The sequence below is a fragment of the Elgaria multicarinata genome, chromosome 1, assembly GCF_023053635.1.
Source record: "Elgaria multicarinata webbii isolate HBS135686 ecotype San Diego chromosome 1, rElgMul1.1.pri, whole genome shotgun sequence".
Taxonomy (NCBI): domain Eukaryota; kingdom Metazoa; phylum Chordata; class Lepidosauria; order Squamata; family Anguidae; genus Elgaria; species Elgaria multicarinata.
In genome coordinates this window covers 125,972,120-125,989,542 of record NC_086171.1, presented here as the reverse complement: position 1 = coordinate 125,989,542, position 17,423 = coordinate 125,972,120, and the positions used below count along the sequence as shown (strand labels likewise).

Genomic DNA, 17,423 nt, shown 5'->3' with positions numbered 1-17,423 from the left:
TTTCTCCAAATTTGCTTTTTTCTGGGAAAAAAAACAGGGAAAAGACAAATTCTCCCCCCTACCCGCCGATTTCAGAATTTCCGGCAATTGTACATCTCTATGTAGCACACCACCTTGAAATAGGAAAGAACCATTCCTTGTTCATATGTACAATAATGCCCCTTCATACTCACTTGGAGGTGATTTATTTGCCAGAAATGAGTAAATTTACAAGATTGAAACTAAGTTACACACTATCAAGAAAAAAATGGAGTAAAATTTTCATGGTGTTACAGGAGAAACCAGAAAACAACGGTCAAGAACCAGCCCCAGCAGATTCTTGCGATTTTCTGTTTTACTCTGTACAGCACCATGTACATTGATGGTGCTATATAAATAAATAATAATAATAATAGTATCGAAGTGGGCAGCACATTCACAAAGATATTATTTGCAGAACAAGAGTTTGAAAGGCCAAGAGGCCATCTAATACAACATCTATGTAAACACTAAATGGAGTGCTCAAAGCACTTCGGATAGGTTGCATGCAGATAAGAGTGGGTGCGTGTTTTGTTCTTTTGCTTTGCTTTGCTGTATTTATTTATTTATTTATTTAATTACATTTATATACCGCCCCACAGCCGAAGCTCTCTGGGCGGTTTACAACATTTAAAAATAGTAAACATTAAAAGTATACAATTTAAAACCACACACACACACACATAAAAACAGTATAAAAACAACAGTATCCATTTAAAAACAACAATTGTGGGGTCCATTAAAAACAAACTTAACGTTGTTAAATGCTGTTAAAATGCTGTTAAAAATGCCTGGGAGAAGAGAAAAGTCTTGACCTGGCGCCAAAAAGATAACAATGTTGGCGCCAGGCGAGCCTCATTGGGGAGATCATTCCACAGTCGGGGGGCCACCACTGAAAAGGCCCTCTCCCTTGTTGCCATCCTCCAAGCTTCCCTTGGAGTAGGCACTCGGAGGAGGACCTTAGATGTTGAGCGCAGTGTACGGGTAGGTTCATGTCGGGAGAGGCAAGCTTTACTTCCCTCCCTTTGCTTCTGTCAGGGTCTAACTGCACAAAACATTAAAAACAGTTGAAAAGGGATGGTCAACACTGCCACTTTTATTTTGAAGGAAAAGCAGTCAATTGGGTGAGGATTTACTAACAATAAACAGGAATACCTCCTCCTTTTCCCTGTCTGTTCAGCAGACACTGGAAAAGAAGAAAGGAGGGACTCCCAAGCAGGGTGGATTTGATTTAAATCAATTTGATTTAAATCATGATTTAAATCATGATTTAAATCACTACTCAGAAAGACTCAATTTAATCATGTGACTCCCCCCTCAAAAAAGTGCACTCTATTCATTGAATTTTTTGAAACTTAGCACTCAAGAAGTAAGGGGTTGATTCTGTGTACATAGATTTGCAAAGGCACAGTGGGATTGTGATCTCCGCAGACAAAAATTCACAGTTTTGAGAACTGTAAAACCAAGCATCTGTGATAATATCTTCTAGATAGAAAAACTGCCCAATAATCTTACAGAAACCTCTGAAAGAGCATGATGTTGTGAATGGATTAATGGAATTCATTTACCAAAGAATTTAAACGTTGCATGAGTATACAGCCTCATGCTACAGAATTAAAAACTAATCCTTATTTCATGATGAATAACCTTTGGACTATAATGTATCTTAAATAGAAAACTATCTTTAGATAGATTTTTCCTCAAAAAGCGTTTTATTAAAAAAACCTGATTTAAATTTTTAAAAATCTGATTTAAATTTTTAAAAATCTGATATATTTTTTTAAAAAATTAAAAAATCATTGATTTTTATTCACCCTGCTCCCAAGCCAGCAAGACCACAATTCCTGCCCCCCTTGGTATCTACTCCTCTAAACTTGGCCACTTCTGGTGGCAGGCAGGGAAGTATAGAGGCAAGAGAAGGCAGCAGATGCTCCTAACTCATCTCTCTTGCTCATTTGCTCTGGGCACCACAGCAGAGAGGATTGGGCCTACAATGCTGCCATTTCTCTCTTGCCTCTCTAGATCTGACTTCAGAGGAGAACAATACCAACTCAGAACAGGCTACCACATTCGCCAGAGATATTTATATGCAAGATGCTTCTTCCTGATGGTGATACTTCACAAGCCAAAAGATTTTTTTTCTTTGACACAATAGAGGCAACCAAGAGTAAGACAGAAATTCATTTGTGCCAAAAAAGAAGAAGAAAAAAGACCCCCAACAATAACACTGCTCAGTCTGAGAAGCCCTGCTTCCACAATAATGGAACCCAGGAATATCAATAGCTATTGACTATATGTGAAAGCAGGAGAAGTAAACATGCATAATTTTAATGTGCCAAAACCCCAACGCATGGGCCTTTTAAAAAAAGAATAGCAAAAACTCCCTCTTGATTTACTGTCAGGTTCTCAGAGAACTTGTTTGGTCTGAGCCAGAGGTTTTCCAGTTGGTATGAATTGTTAACATTTTAATTTCAAATAACTTTTAAGCCTCTGCAGAATTGTAAATTATGGTTCCTACCTACTTACAAATGCCAATACAGATTAGCATTTCTGTTTCTCATCTAACATAAACCTCATGTTTAACTCAAGCAGAAAATTGCATTAGCAGGGTGGGTTCCCACGTCACTTTCATAGAATCATAGAACAGCAGAGTTGGAAGGGGCCTATAAGGCCATCGAGTCCAACCCCCTGCTCAATGCAGGAATCCACCCTACAGCATACCTGACAGATGGTTGTCCAGCTGCCTCTTGAATGCATCTAGTGCATTCCTAAGTAACTGGTTCCATTGTCATACTGCTCTAACAGTCAGGAAGTTTTTCCTGATGTCCAGCAGGAATCTGGCTTCCTGTAACTTGAGCCCGTTATTCCGTGTCTTGCACTCTGGGATGATCGAGAAGAGATCCTGGCCTCCTCTGTGTGACAACCTTTCAAGTATTTGAAGAGTGCTATCATGTCTCCCTCAATCTTCTCTTCTCCAGGCTAAACATGCCCAGTTGCTTCAGTCTCTCTTCATAGGGCTTTGTTTCCAGACTTTAAGCTATGGTGTTTAAAAAGCTATGCCCAGTAGCTTATTTTGAAAATAGCCCACTGTGCCCCATCACACAATTGGGCAAATAAGCTGCTGTGCATAGTTTAGTTCTCCCCCCCCTCCGCCACCTCCTTCTCTGTAGTCCTCCTGTCCAGCTTCCTTTGAGATGAAAACCATATCCCACCGCCCTCAAGCTACATCACATGCTTGTCTCTGATTGGTCTCCTTCGCTCTAGGGCCATCTTCTTCTGTCTCTGCCATTTCCCTGCTGTTCTCTGTGTGGCGTCGATCTTTAGCCACTTCCTCACGGCCCCATTGCATCGCTGCAATTCTCAAAGCCTTCCTTCCCACTCCACTCCTCCCTGCTGCTGCCCCATTTTCGAAACTGGTTTTCTAAGCCCTTCCTTTATTTTCAGCTGTATCACCAAAAGGGGGGGCTCTAAACCCTTAAAAGTTTGCAGGAATGGGAGGAAATTTCACACACAGGTTCCCCTCATGGGGAGGCACCCAATGCACAGTGAAAACCCTGCTTGGCTATGCAGTGCAATCTGTTGCTACGCAGATCTTGGAAACAGAAATTGTCCAAATTGAGCAGAGGGGCAGCAGCGCTTTTGACTGCTCTTGCTGAGCGACTCTGTAGGCAGACAACTTAACCCATTCGGTGGGACAGATGACACGCTAACCCATAATGGCTTAAATAACTTTTACTATGGATTATCAGGGTGGTTTATTATGGGGAAATCAGCCACTAGGGGTGAGAAAAGAGACCACAGACAATACACTAAGCCTTCATGGGTTAAATAAACCATTGTGGTTTATTTAACTCATCATCAGTTAACGTGTCATCCAAACCCAGTCTGTGTTTGGCCTTTCTAACGCCCTTTCTACATCTAAGGATTATCCAAGGAAAATGGAGGGATTGTCCCTGCCTGCTCCTGGGAACCCCTGTGTGTCATTTGAACGTACAGGGATGATCTCGGGGGGGAAAAGTCAGGTGTAGATATGGCCTAAGTCTGCCTCAAATAAATCCAAATTCCAAACAGCAATATGATGGCAATTTCCTTTGGAGCTGTCATATGCAAACTCATTCAAGGGCTAAACTATATACGCTCAGGCATCCATGTTTATTTATTCACAAGTCTGCCCTGGATATACTTAAAGCAGGAGGTAGTATTTACAACAAAAGGGCACACAGGTTATCAGAACTGAACCCTCCCCTGTCCTATTGATTCAAGCATTTTTCTCCTCAGCTTCTCATTCCTTATATTTATTTATTACATTTCTATACCACCCATTAGCCAAAGCTTGGTATCAGAATGGATTGAAAGAAAAGTGTCTTCAGTGACAGAGCCCAAGTAAATAAACAGAGCAGCCCCATCACATCTAGTTCGTGTCGTTCACAAACACACTGAGAACCAGAAAAGTTATATTCAAAGAAAGGCAAGTAGAAGCTTGTAATCCAAAGACTGCACAACTATGTGAGATGGGGCTCTGATATAAGAGAGCTTTTGTATCATGCATTCCAACCACTAGGGAATACTGACGAACTGGAACTGAACCGGTTTCCTTTCTTAGCTTGCAGCAGTGCCTATAAATATGGAGGGGGGGGGAGCCAACTAATTTAAACTAAGGGAATTTAAATCAATTATTCAAAGCAGCAAAACAAAAAAAGGCATTTAAAAGTAAGCTTCTCATAGATATGCCATACTTCCAAAACAATGGTTCAGAACTGACCACTATTTTAAGAGAAATTAAGTACTTACATTTAAAAATAAATAAAAGTCCATTTTAAAATCCAATTTTAACATCTGCTTTTAAAGAAAATCAGATTTTTCAACTACCCTTTTGTTCACCCCCCTCTGAATACTGCTAGCCATTGAAGAATCCACATCTAACATTTTATTAAACCAGTAAAAGTCATGCCAAATGTCTTCAAAGCAGGTGCTCTTTTTTGACATGTTGGTATTATAATACAAAATAATAAATGTATTGTCAACAAAGGATTTTAGGTTTTTTTCTTATGAATAATAGGTGAGGAACTCAATGTCCCTGCATGAACAAAGTGCAAGGACACCTTCTATGAGGCTGAACAATGACATGAGTGGGCCTCTCCCTTCTACCCTGATAGAAACCACATATATACTCTATTAATTTAAGCATGTACGTCTCTCCTGAAATCAACAAGCCTCCAAAATCCAGTACTTCTGCTTTCTATCAAATTGAAAGTATGACTGTTCTTTCCATGACTTAATGAGGTTAATGGAAATAACACATCAAAATTCATTCACTTTATATCAGAACTTAAAGTGAATAATGCATTTGATCCTAGCTGAGATAGCTGAACTGAGTAGATGCAAAGGAGGACAAGCATGTCTTGCAGGAAAAATATCATATAGATTTCCCAGCAAGTATACCAAAGCATAATGGTAAAAAATTTTCAAAGACTATTAAGAAAATGCTTTCCTCAGACTCCTCTGAGATTCTCCTCCCATGTTTGCTACTAAGCTATGAATAATACGACTGCCACAAACAGGGGTGAAAGAAGCATCTTGCTACTAGTCAGCAAAAAAAATTATACCACACTACCTAACATACTTCCAAATGTTATTGTGGACAGAGCTACAGCAATTACAGTTACGGACCAGCCACCCAAACCAATGCTGGTTTTAGATGCGACAACAAGTCCAATCCAGAAAGAATTCATAGACTCTCCTCACTGTAGGTGATATGGCCTGTAGACAGTATCCCATGGAAGCTAACCAAAGCAACTGCTTGTGTAAGATAACATCTCTCGAGTGCACGGTATTATGATCGCATCAGCCCAATACTGAAAGATCTACACTGTTTGCCAATTGTTTTCTGGACTCAAGTGAGGGTGCAGGTTTTAACCTTTATAGGCTTAGGGCCTGGCTCTCTGAGGGACTGCCTATCTCGGTATGAATCTGCTTGGTTACTAAGATCAGCAGGAGGCCCTTTTGAAGACACTCTCACTTGCAGAGGCATATGTGAAAGGGTTTTCTCCTGCTTTGCTCCCAAATTCTAGGATGCACTCCCTCTGGAGTTGCAAATGGCCCCAGTTCTCTCTGCATTCAGGAAGGGAGTCAAGACACATCTTTTTAACTTAGCTTATAAAAATCATGGTACATAAGGTTGTTTTTAACGTTTTACTATGTTTTTATTTGATTTTGGTTTTATTTTCTGAATGTTTTGTAAACCACCTTAGTTGGTTTCAGAAAGGTGGTATAGAAATACAATAAATCAATAATAAATAGGATCAATAATAGTAAATAAGTAGGACAGTGGGAAAACCTAGACACAAACACACCAGTAAAATCATAACCTGAAACTGAAGATCCACAGCTGAATTAGAAATGGATGAAATATATACTCAGCCACAAATAGGACTAATATACATTTACTTAATGCCCACGTACCATAAAGTACACTGATAGTTACTTTACTGTGATTTAATTATGGGCAGTATATATATACATACATACACAAACATACACACTCCAGGAAATAGTATTTTCTGAGTGGAGACCATGCCATTCTCAGAGCAGCGGCCTGGAAAAAGTGCAGAAAAGGGCAACTAAAATTATTAAGGGGCTGGAGCATCTCCCATAAGAGGGAAGGTTACAACAACTAGGATTGTTTAGCTTGGAAAAAGGAGGCTAAGGGCAGACATGATAGAGGTGTACAAAATTATGCATGGTGTGGAGAATGTGGATGAGGAGTCATTTTTCTCCTCTTCTCAAAATACTAGAACCCAGGGTCATCCCATGAAGCTGACTGGTGAGATATTCAGGACAAATAAAAGGAAGTACTTCATCACACAGTGCATAGTTAACTTATGGAACTCGCTTCCACAGGATGTAGTGATGGCCACAAACTTGGATGGCTTTAAAAGGGGGTTGGATAAATTCCTGGAGAAGGCTATCAATGGCTACTAGCCCTGATGGAATCTCCAGTATTCAAGCAGTAAGCCTGTGTGGACCAGTTGCTGGGGAACATGGGTGGGAGGGTGCTGTTGCACCATGTACTGCTTTGATGGTCCCTGGTCGACAGCTGGTTGGCCACTGTATGACCAGAGTGCTGGACTAGATGGACTCTTGGTCTGATCCAGCATGATACTTATGTTCTTATGAGACCAATGCCATTTGTCATGACATTAGGTGCTTACAAGTGAGTTACAAATGTGGTACATATTTTTCTGGGGAGGAAATATGGATAAAGCTGAAGATTGGACACACATATGAAGTTTTTTGCCTTGACACTATTATAGCATTTGTCATGAAACAAACATAATTGAGTTTTTGTTTATGATGGGCATGAGAATGATTAAATATATGTGTTGCTGTTTTTTTTAAAAAAGCTAAAGATATTCAGAGAATTTTACAAAGATATTAAAAAGTTACAGAAATGCGGGATATCCTAGACATCCTGGTAATGTGTTAAAGGCATGGAAGATATCAGTTACTCCTTTACACATTCAGTTCTTCAATACCACCAACAGTATTATATTAATATATTTGTATTTATTTTTATAAATGTCAACGTTCAGTAATTTGAAAGCCATTTAAGCTCTATAGGACTATAAAAGCCTAAATGTTGGTAAAAACACTGGTGGAATATGACATGATGCAACCAACGATTAATTGCTAGGACTTTGATAAGGCATTTTATATGAGTTATTTGACATTTTATATTTCCAATTATCTATCCTAACAACATTGCTTTCCATAACTATCAAGTTAAGCAGAAAAAAAACTCAACAACAAAAAGAAACAGGGGAAGCAATTTTTTAAAATAACTATAGCCAGCAGATAACTTTAATAACTATAGCCATCTAGGTAGGAAAGCAGCCAAGGAGAAAACAGAACAGGGACCAAATCACAAGGCTAACAATGCAATCCTGTCCTTGACTTATGCCTGCTGCTGAATGATACCATTAATCTCACTTGTGCCGACGGAGCCCAAAGTTGCATTGATGTTGATTCCTGCAAGCTTTCTTACGTGGTTTTCTCTCTTGCTTGTGCATGTGGCTCTCTCCTTTGTAAAAAGCTTTCTTTCCTCCCACAGACACTGCTACAACCATAGAGTTTGGAGTTTCTGATGAGTATCTGTGTAGATGTACTATTTCCCCAGTGAGCCCTGAACCCTTCTGCGGGGAATCCCATCTCCTTATAGCACTAGCTGACTTCTGGAATAGGAATGTGAGTTAGGAATGCAAGTAAGCAGACTGCTGCTCTGCGGGCTGCCACCACATTCAAACTCCTGCCTGAGGGGAGGATCAGAGTTCGTGACAGTATGTTTCTGCCTGCTTCTCCACTACATCATCGGGCTTGTGCAAGCTGGCAGCCAAGCTGTACTGTCCCAGTGGCTCACAAGAGAAGAAATTCCATGCCATCTACAAGCTCTTACTACAACCCTGAATATTCCATGATTCTAAAAACATGTATTTATGTTTCAACTAAAGTATTTTTTTCCTAATGAAAATAGAAAGCTAATACTTTAAAAATGTTTCTAATTTAATAGAACAGCTTGCAATAATGCTGTGTGATGCAGCTTATGTGATGCAGTCCTAAGCATATTTACACAGAAATTTGATCGATGCCAATTGAACTTCTTCCATACTAGTTAGTTTAAGGTCAGGATGTTAGAATGGAAACACCATCTAAGGAAGGATGAGGAACATGTGACACTCTCCTGATGTTGTTGGCCTGCAACTCCCATGATCCCTCAGCACTGGCTATTTACTGGCTAGGGCTTACAGGAGTTGCAGTTCAATGACATCTGGAGGGCTACACATTTCCCAACCCTGGTCTACAGGTTTAATAGAATACCCTATGTTAATCTTACAATAAAGTAGATTCTATCTTTCATCACCTTCAACGAATATGCCATGCAGAACTGCGTGTTTCAAGCTTGTTTTAAAGGGGGAAATTAGAGCTCCTTTATTTATTATGCAGTAGCAACTTCCAATTTGCTACCACATACAGATGCAGCAGAGAGCAACAGACAGCCACTTTGGGTTCCTGAGTTCTGTTCCTATGTGATACGTTTAGCCTCCACATGCCCATTACTGTTTATTATATATTAAATCTTTTGCATGACTCCATAAAAATAAATCTGATGTGGGAGGCAGCTTCAAAAACTGACCTAATTTGAGGTACGGAGTCTTGCCACACTCTGAAAACAAACCTACTGGTTTTAACTGAGCCTGGTTTCAAGTTATCTTAACTTCAGTTTATTTTTCTGCTAGTGGCAGTTCTCACTCCCCTACTTTTAGAGGGGGGAAATCAATTGTTGGTGAACTTCTAGCCCTGCTATTTCCTTGGTTTTGGGAGTTGGTGCTGGGAATTGTAGGATGTATTTCTGTCTAAACATGCATAGGGCTATGACCTAAGAGATGCTTCTAACATTCAGTCTCCCAGTCACTTCCAGGAGCTTCTCTGGCCTGGCTCAAAACCCCAGTATTTACTAGAAATCTAAAAATAGTAACAGAACATAAGCTAATCTTCACCTACAATTAATCAAAGCTATATTAGCCTGCAGCAGCAAGAAAAGAAGTGATTTGCTACCTTAGGGACAAACTCCATGTTATGCCAGGAAATCCATGATAGAGCTACTGATATTTGGGTTTGTTTGCTTTTAGTTAAGAACATCATTCGGTATTCAGGGGAAGGAGTTGCTAATTTGATCAGAAAAGCAGCACAAGCTCTTCTGAGATGAATTTTCAGGAAACATTAACTCCTTCCACAAGCAAACTAAACTTCCTGGAAAGCTGTCCTTGGATAACTTACAGCATGCCAAGTATAAGAATAGCTGACTTAGCGGGATTTTTTGTTTGTTTGAGAAAACACTTCTTACAGGAAGTGAGCTTTGGCTCAATCATTATTCCATGTTAAAATGACAATATTCTTATGCAAGCTCATCATCTATTGTGGTTCAGAAAACAGAACTAGTAAATTTCAAAATCATACAAGATCAGTCCCAGCTGCATGCTAAACAGAATAAAGTTTGGAACACAAGTCTATTATAATGGACAAGATCTATTTACAATGTTTTTATTAATTTATCAAACACAAGGATGAACAAACAAAAAATGAATCAAATTTAAATCTAGCTATTAAGAGAGGGTATTATCTTTAACATCCCCACCACACTCCTTTTAGTTTACAGACAAAAGTATAGGTGGAACCCACTGGCTGCCTGGAGTTTTTCTTTATGGTTCTTCTTAGTAACTAATTATATTTAGCCCCATTTCCATAATCAGAGGAAAGGCTATGACAAATACCATTGCATATGTCCTTGATTGGTATATCCAATAAAAACGTGCCATATTTTATAAAAATCTGATATGCTGACTTTGTCTTTAGCTAATTTTAGTTGGTATGCCCATTTTTCTGCCATGACTATTTGCCACAGCTGCACGTACCAAGACTTCAATGTTAGAAGTTCTGCACTTTCCCAACATTTAGCTTGTGAGCTGCCTTCAGCACAAGGTCTGTTTTGAACTACCAAATAAAGAGCCAATAAAAGGTAAACAGATAGAGCATGTCAATTTTACAGTGATTCTATGCAGTGTTGGGAGCACCTAATCCGGTTGAAATAAACACGTTTAGGTCAACAGAAGTTCTCCCTATTAAAGACAACTGGCCTCAAATAAATTCGATCTCTTAAGTAATTTATTCCTTCAGGCAAGTTTCATGAATATCAAGAAGCTCTCTTTTCTAACACTGCAGCTGTAATGGAATCCTCTTATGTGACTGAACAGTATCAATATTAAAATATCGCAGTTACCTATGGGTTAGCATAGCTTCTGTAGCAGTGTGAGGGATGGAAGATGGCTGATGAAAATTATTGAACAGGGAAGATACACCAGCCTCACCATGGGGTGACTGACCAAGCCAAAGTCAAAGAGACCATCCATAAAGTTTCTTTTCTAGAAGTGTGTCAGACTTCTTGAACTCTACATCTGAGCCCCTCCTCTTTCTGGGTTTTATTTTCCCCTCCTCCACATCCCAACCATCTGTTTTGCAGGAGAGAATGCAGAGATCCATATATGCATGCAATCCTGTATTTTGTGACCTATGTAGAGTGTTGCATGAAAGAATATGCAGATCAGAGCACTAGCCTAGACCACTTCCAACCCTCTTCTAGAACTATGCCCTGGAGAAATATTAGAAGTTAACACAACTCTGTATTCCCAGGAGGAATCAATCATACCGACAAATCCAGAATCGATCAACGAGGGCCACTCAGTTCTTAGAGGAGAAGGGAGGCTCCACCTGCCATAACCCCCCCCCCTTTCTGTACACATATACCTCATAGTTTGGATATGTAGATCCTCAACATTTAAGCTACCACTTGAGCCTGCCCTGGCAGGTCTTTGTTTTGTGGAACGCCATCATCTGTGGGATCCCGGTTGCAGCTACTCAGTGATGAGGGGAAAGCACTCTTTACACACTCAGGAGCACCCTTGCTGTGCATGATCCGAGCTAAGCGCTTATATGAAGAAGAAAAAAACAATTCCAAGAATGAGCCTGGGTTCAAATTGAACCCTTCGTTTTTAAAGCCCTTTCTCCGAGCTGTCGCTGGTGCTCACTATAGAAACCAAGGGACGCGATCATCACCAATAGGGGGGAAAAACCACGCGCGCACACACACGGCTCTCCCCACGGTCTCTTCACCACCAGAGAGAGGAAATCCGGTGGATTGTGGCTGAGAGGAGGAGGAGGAGGAGGAGGAGAAGGAAGTCGAGAACTATCCCGATGAAATCGCTGCGGAGTCGGAATAACAGAACAATAACACGCACACGCTCAGATGTGTCCATGTCACGATTCTTTTTCCGCCAGTGCTAAATACGAGTATTGGGGCGGGTGCTGCCAGAAAGACCTCTTTTCCAGGCCATAATAGGCCTGAGGGAGAGGTAGCGAGGGCCAGACAGGGTGGATGCCCTTCCTGTCATCATCCCGTTCTCGAGGACGTGGAGGGGGACTCCCCCGTGTGTATCCCCTCGCTCCAAGATCCCGCATCGCCACGAAGCCTGGGAATCGGATGGAAATTTTAAAAAGGTGGGCGGGCAGCGAGGTCAACACACACCTCAGCCGGAGCTCCCGCTGCCTCTTTACTCACCTTGGAAGCCTTTGCTGGGGAGGCGAGGTGCGAACATCAGTTTCTTGGGCAGCCGAGCCCGGCCCGGCCCCGCTGCAGCTTTTCTCGTTGCTCCCGGACCACTGTCCCGCCTTTCTCCTCTTCCCGGCTCCCTTTCCTTCCTTACTTCCTTCCCTCCCTCCTTCCCCACCCGCCCCCTCTCTTCTAGAGCCCGCGGCGCCGCTCCAGCCTCAAGAAACCGGGCCACGTCCCTGGGAGAGACCCGGCGCGCAGGCGCACATACCGTACAACGGGCCCCCTTCTGCCGTCGAGGCCGACCCCTCGGGCCTTGAAACCAGAGGCAGGGAACAAAACAACGCGGAGAGAAGGGAAGGCAAGGCAAGGCGAGGACACGCGCATTCACAGATCTGAACCCCCCACCCATCCCAGCAAGGAGCCTGATTTGGGGGTTGACTCTAGAATAAAATAAAATGAAAGAAACAGACATAGCTGGTAGATACGAATTTAAAGTAACGTCTGGTTCCCTCCACGCAGCCTGCAATTCTATGCACACTTACTTGGGAGTGGGCCCCATCGAACTCCGAGGGACTCAAGTCCGAGTAAAACTCCATTAAGGGTGCGTTGTTGTCAGCCTCTCGCTCACATACACCATGGCGCCTCTAGCTTTTTTTTTTTTTTTCACTGCCCTGAACATTATAACTTCGCTTCTTTCTCTCTTCCCCCTTTTTGGTTGCGTGTTGAGGCGGCGAGGAAAGGCCCCGTTGTTTCCTCCTCTAGGAAAAACCGAGGTGGTTAATGCGGTGGTGGGAGGGGAAGGGTGTTCTCCCTTGTCACATTGCCACATGCAAGGGGAAGAATGCTTGGACAGATCTCACTTTCACTCTCCCTTCTCACATACATCTCAGACCCTTTAATCCCAAGTATCTCTCCGAGAGGGAGGGAGGCAGAGTTCGGAGGACACGCTAATCAACAGGGGGTGGGGGGTAATACGAACAGAATGGGAAACAGCCGTGGATTAGCATATCGTCTGAACTCCAACCGTGGATTAGCGTATCATTGCAGCACATCTACATCCCATATATATATATATATATATATATATATATATATATATATATATATACACACACACACACACACACACACACACATACATACATACATACATACACATACACACATATACACACACACCCCAAATCAGGGAGCCTAGCTAGTTTTACTGGAAAATTAATCAACTAAAGCTTTAATTGATTACTCAAGTAAGGTAGGGTGACCATATGAAAAGGAGCACAGGGCTCCTGTAACTTTAACAGTTGCATAGACAAGGGGATTTCAGCAGGTGTTATTTGTATATATGGAGAACCTGGTGAAATTCCCTCTTCATCACAACAGTTAAAGGTGCAGGAGCTATACTAGAGTGGCCAGATTTAAAAGAGGGCAGGGCACCTGCAGCTTTAACTGTGGTGATGAAGAGGGAATTTCACCAGGTTCTCCATATATACAAATGACACCTGCTGAAATTCCCTTGTCTATGCAACTGTTAAAGTTACAGGAGCCCTGTCCTCCTTTTCATATGGTCACCCTAAGTAAGGGTCAATTATCAGAGAGGTCACACATTCAATAGAAGGTTTGCCATGTGTACAGAAAAAAATAGGCTGGCTCATGTGTCTTTAACAAAAGCTTGATTTACAGAAATCAGCAGGCAAAATTTACACAACCTGATCACCTGCAAATGTTTGAACTCTGGTTTGCTGTAAAAGACACAGGAGTAGGGGCTGATTTTTAAAATGTAGCAATTCTAATTAAAGGTATATGTATTTATGCTTCAAAGCTATTTTGGTTTTGTCATGTTACTGTAATAAAAGTATGAAAAATTAAAAATTGAAGATGAACTTGCCTTCTAGCCATGAATGATCACTTTTACTTATTAAATTTCAAGTTCTTGTATTTCCACATCCCCCAAAGTCACTTATATTGAGATTTTTTGCTTTAAATTTAATCAGTCCATTGGTTAAAAGCTTAAATGTCTAGCATTCTTGAATTTGTTGGCAGTCTCACTGTGTATTGTCTTAACTTGGGGATGCTTTTAATTTCTCTGAATTGCTACAGAACCAGGTTTAATATCAAGGAAATGTTTCAATTTCAATTATTGTGTAACGGATTGGAATTATTATCTCATTTCATGATACATACTACACTACAGCAATATAAACTAGTCTATTTCACCTCTAGTAAAGAAGAAGCTGCCTTTGTTATTGAACAAAACCTTGCTAACATTCCTCCCACCTCAACACCAGAAGAGCAGGCCTTTATAAACGATTAGAGGCAGTTTAGTAGATCTACACCTTGTGTAAAATCATTATGAATGTGGAATAAAAAGCAGGATATAACACCATGAAAGCAGTCTATGGAATGTGAATTGTGTCCCAACAGTTAGCAGAGTACTTCAATACCACTAACAAGCAGTAGTGTAGATCTAGTGGCAACAAAAAAAGGGGGGAAAGAATTCGTCCTTAACAACTGTTAAGTTGCACGAAGCAAAACCCAAAGTGCTAACAATACTCCAAGATACAGAACTATATAGATTTCCCACTTGGCCATAATCTTCCATTCTGAGGTGGCGCTTCAAGGTACATCAGCATCACTTAGGAGGGAAATGAAAGCATTTTAAACAGTAAATTATGGAGACAGAGAGTGTTGAGAAATATGTCAGTAAGAATAAAGGAGAATTATTATAAACTTGTATGGAGGTGGTACTTAACTCCGGTTAGATTAAATAAGATTAATAAACAGCTTTCAGCAGATTGTTGGAGGGGTTGTGGAGAAAAGGGAACGTATTTACATATGTGGTGGGATTGTATACATGTGCAAAAGTTATGGAAGATGGTGTTTTATGAGATTGAACAGATTGTGGGATTTAAAGTAGAAGTTACACCAAGGATTGCATTACTCTCACTGCATGATGATCCTAAATGTAATAAAGAAATGAAAGAATTGATAACGAACCTACTGACAGCTGCGAGGTTGATAGTAACTAGGAATTGGAAAATTACAGGAGATTATTGTATTGAAGAATGGTATAAAGAAGTGTGGGACATTGCTATAAACGATAAATTGACATGTAATATAAAAATGCAAAGAGGCATAGTAAAAACGAATGATTTTGAGAGTATATGGAAAAAGTTCCTGGAGTTTGTATTTTCTAAAGGAAGGGGGGTTCCACCAACAGACGAAACTATGAGTTTTTGGAAACAAGAATGAGATCCCGAGGTGGGGGGAGCACTGTTATGTTTATTATATTATGTTTAATAGGTTAATATTGAATATATGATAGTAAGGTATGATAATATCTTGTATTAAGTGATTTTGATTTGTGTTTGTTGTTTTAATAATAAAAATATTCAAAAAAAAAAAAAAAAAAATAAACAGTAAATTATTTTTACCACTCCAGAGGATCTTTAATATTGCATTTCTGTAGAGTTTTTTTTTTTTTTTAGACTTAGAACAGCTATTTCTGGTAAAAAGCAACTATAACTATTATTATTCAGAAAGAAAAACATAAGGGGAAAAGATGCACTTTATTTTAAGAACTTTAATGGGATTAGGATTATTTGCGTGTTTACCTCCTTGAAACTCCGGCGCCTGAAGACAGTATCCATTCTAGAAACAAGTCTTTCCCTAGGCTATAGAAAGAAAAAAGAGAAAAGGGGGACTTGGCTTACATTTATAACACCCCCAGGGAGGTGGCGCTAGTTCTGCCCACATAATCCTGCTCTATTCCTGGTATTGCATTAGGTGAGTTCCGGTTGACTGGAAAGGAATAGTTTTCCAAAGGTTCTATGCTAAGATTATAAAGTACAAACTCAGTTGCGAGTGGGACCTTAATGAAACTTACTTCTGAGCAGACATGTGTAGGATGGTTTGTAATCCTGTATATACTTACTGGAGTATATATGTGCATAAAGTTGCACTTCTGTATGCTGCTTGAAATAATGATTTTAGTTTATAGTGGCCTACAATAAGTGAATAGTTTTTAGTTTAGGTTTGTATTATTGGGAAAAAAATGATTATGGTGACTGAAATTTATTTAAAATTTCTTTATTTGGATAAGGATAGAAGAGGTTTTATTGCTTTCTCTTGTATCACCCGTGTTACTTAATTGAGTATTATAGTGTGTGGTTCTTGATGGGTACTGTTCAGCATGCATCTCTTTGCTGGGTGGCCTGATCCAGAGGAGAACAACACTACTGGACTTTAATAGTTGTCTAGAAGAAAGCATTTCAGCAGGTGTGGCTTCTAATGTAAGCTACACCAACTGAAATTTCTTCTTCTACAGTGTAGATATACACAACCATCAAAGGTAGAGGAGCTCTATCCTCTTTTGCATCAGTCTCATTGCTTACTCAAAAATAATTCCAAGCAACTCTTGCTTCTGTTGTAGCACTACTAACCAAATAGTCTTTCTCACTACCTAGTTGGGGAAAACTTTGCTGATGTTTTAAAGAAAAGTGCCAACTACTCTGACCTCCAGAAGATTTTTATTTTGCTCTGAAATATAGATCAAAGGATAACATTTAAAGCTGCCACCCTTTTAATGGAGGTAGAGTTTGTCAAGTGGATTTTATTAAGCAAAATGCACTTGATTATATTACAGATTATGAATTAAAGTGTGTGTTTTTGTGTTGTTTTACTGTTCTTTAGATTTCTGAGCTGTACTTCAGTTCTTTTATTTCTTGGAGTTTAATAATGGCCAACGGCTAGACAATAAATAACTGAACTGATGAAATAAAGAACCAATCTTCTGAAATAAGACATAGTATTATCAGTGAGCTTTAATCATAGGTATATGTGCAGAGAATAAGAACTCTTGTTCTGTTTCAAGCTGTGGCTATGTTTAGGATGCTTCCAGAGGAGACTTTTGTTATGCAGGCGCCTTGCCTCATACACATAAATTTATGGTGAGTCTGACGATTTCATCTTGCTTTCCCACCGCTTCTGTACTGTTTTCTTTTTTTAAAAAAAATGTTAAAGAAGAAAAGACAGAATAGTGTCACAACGTCTTTTGATTGGTAGCTCTAGGAGCACTCTGCCTGGAAGCATCCTTATTCAACAGTAATTTTGACTCAGTTCAAATGAACAATACGATTGTAGCCTCAATATGTACCACATGCCTTTATACGCTGAAAGCTGTGTAATTCATATTCCTTGATGCTCTTCTGCAATTTGAAATAACTAAATTGGGAAGAAACACGTT

At 40.1% G+C, this 17,423-nt stretch overlaps 1 protein-coding gene across 3 annotated transcripts in view; it reads right to left on the bottom strand.

The window, feature by feature from the left end:
• EVI5 (ecotropic viral integration site 5) overlaps positions 1-12,982 on the bottom strand; it is a 75,614-nt gene extending 62,632 nt beyond the window's left edge. For 2 of the 3 annotated variants that reach the window (XM_063136330.1, XM_063136346.1), the window contains exon 1: positions 12,724-12,982. In XM_063136330.1, coding sequence (XP_062992400.1) covers positions 12,724-12,777 — 54 coding nt within the window. In that variant the 5' untranslated portion in view covers positions 12,778-12,982. Of the gene's footprint in view, positions 1-12,187; positions 12,277-12,723 lie in introns of those variants that run through there. The other variant, XM_063136338.1, reaches the window with a different exon arrangement.
• Between the last annotated feature and the right edge of the window lie 4,441 nt (positions 12,983-17,423).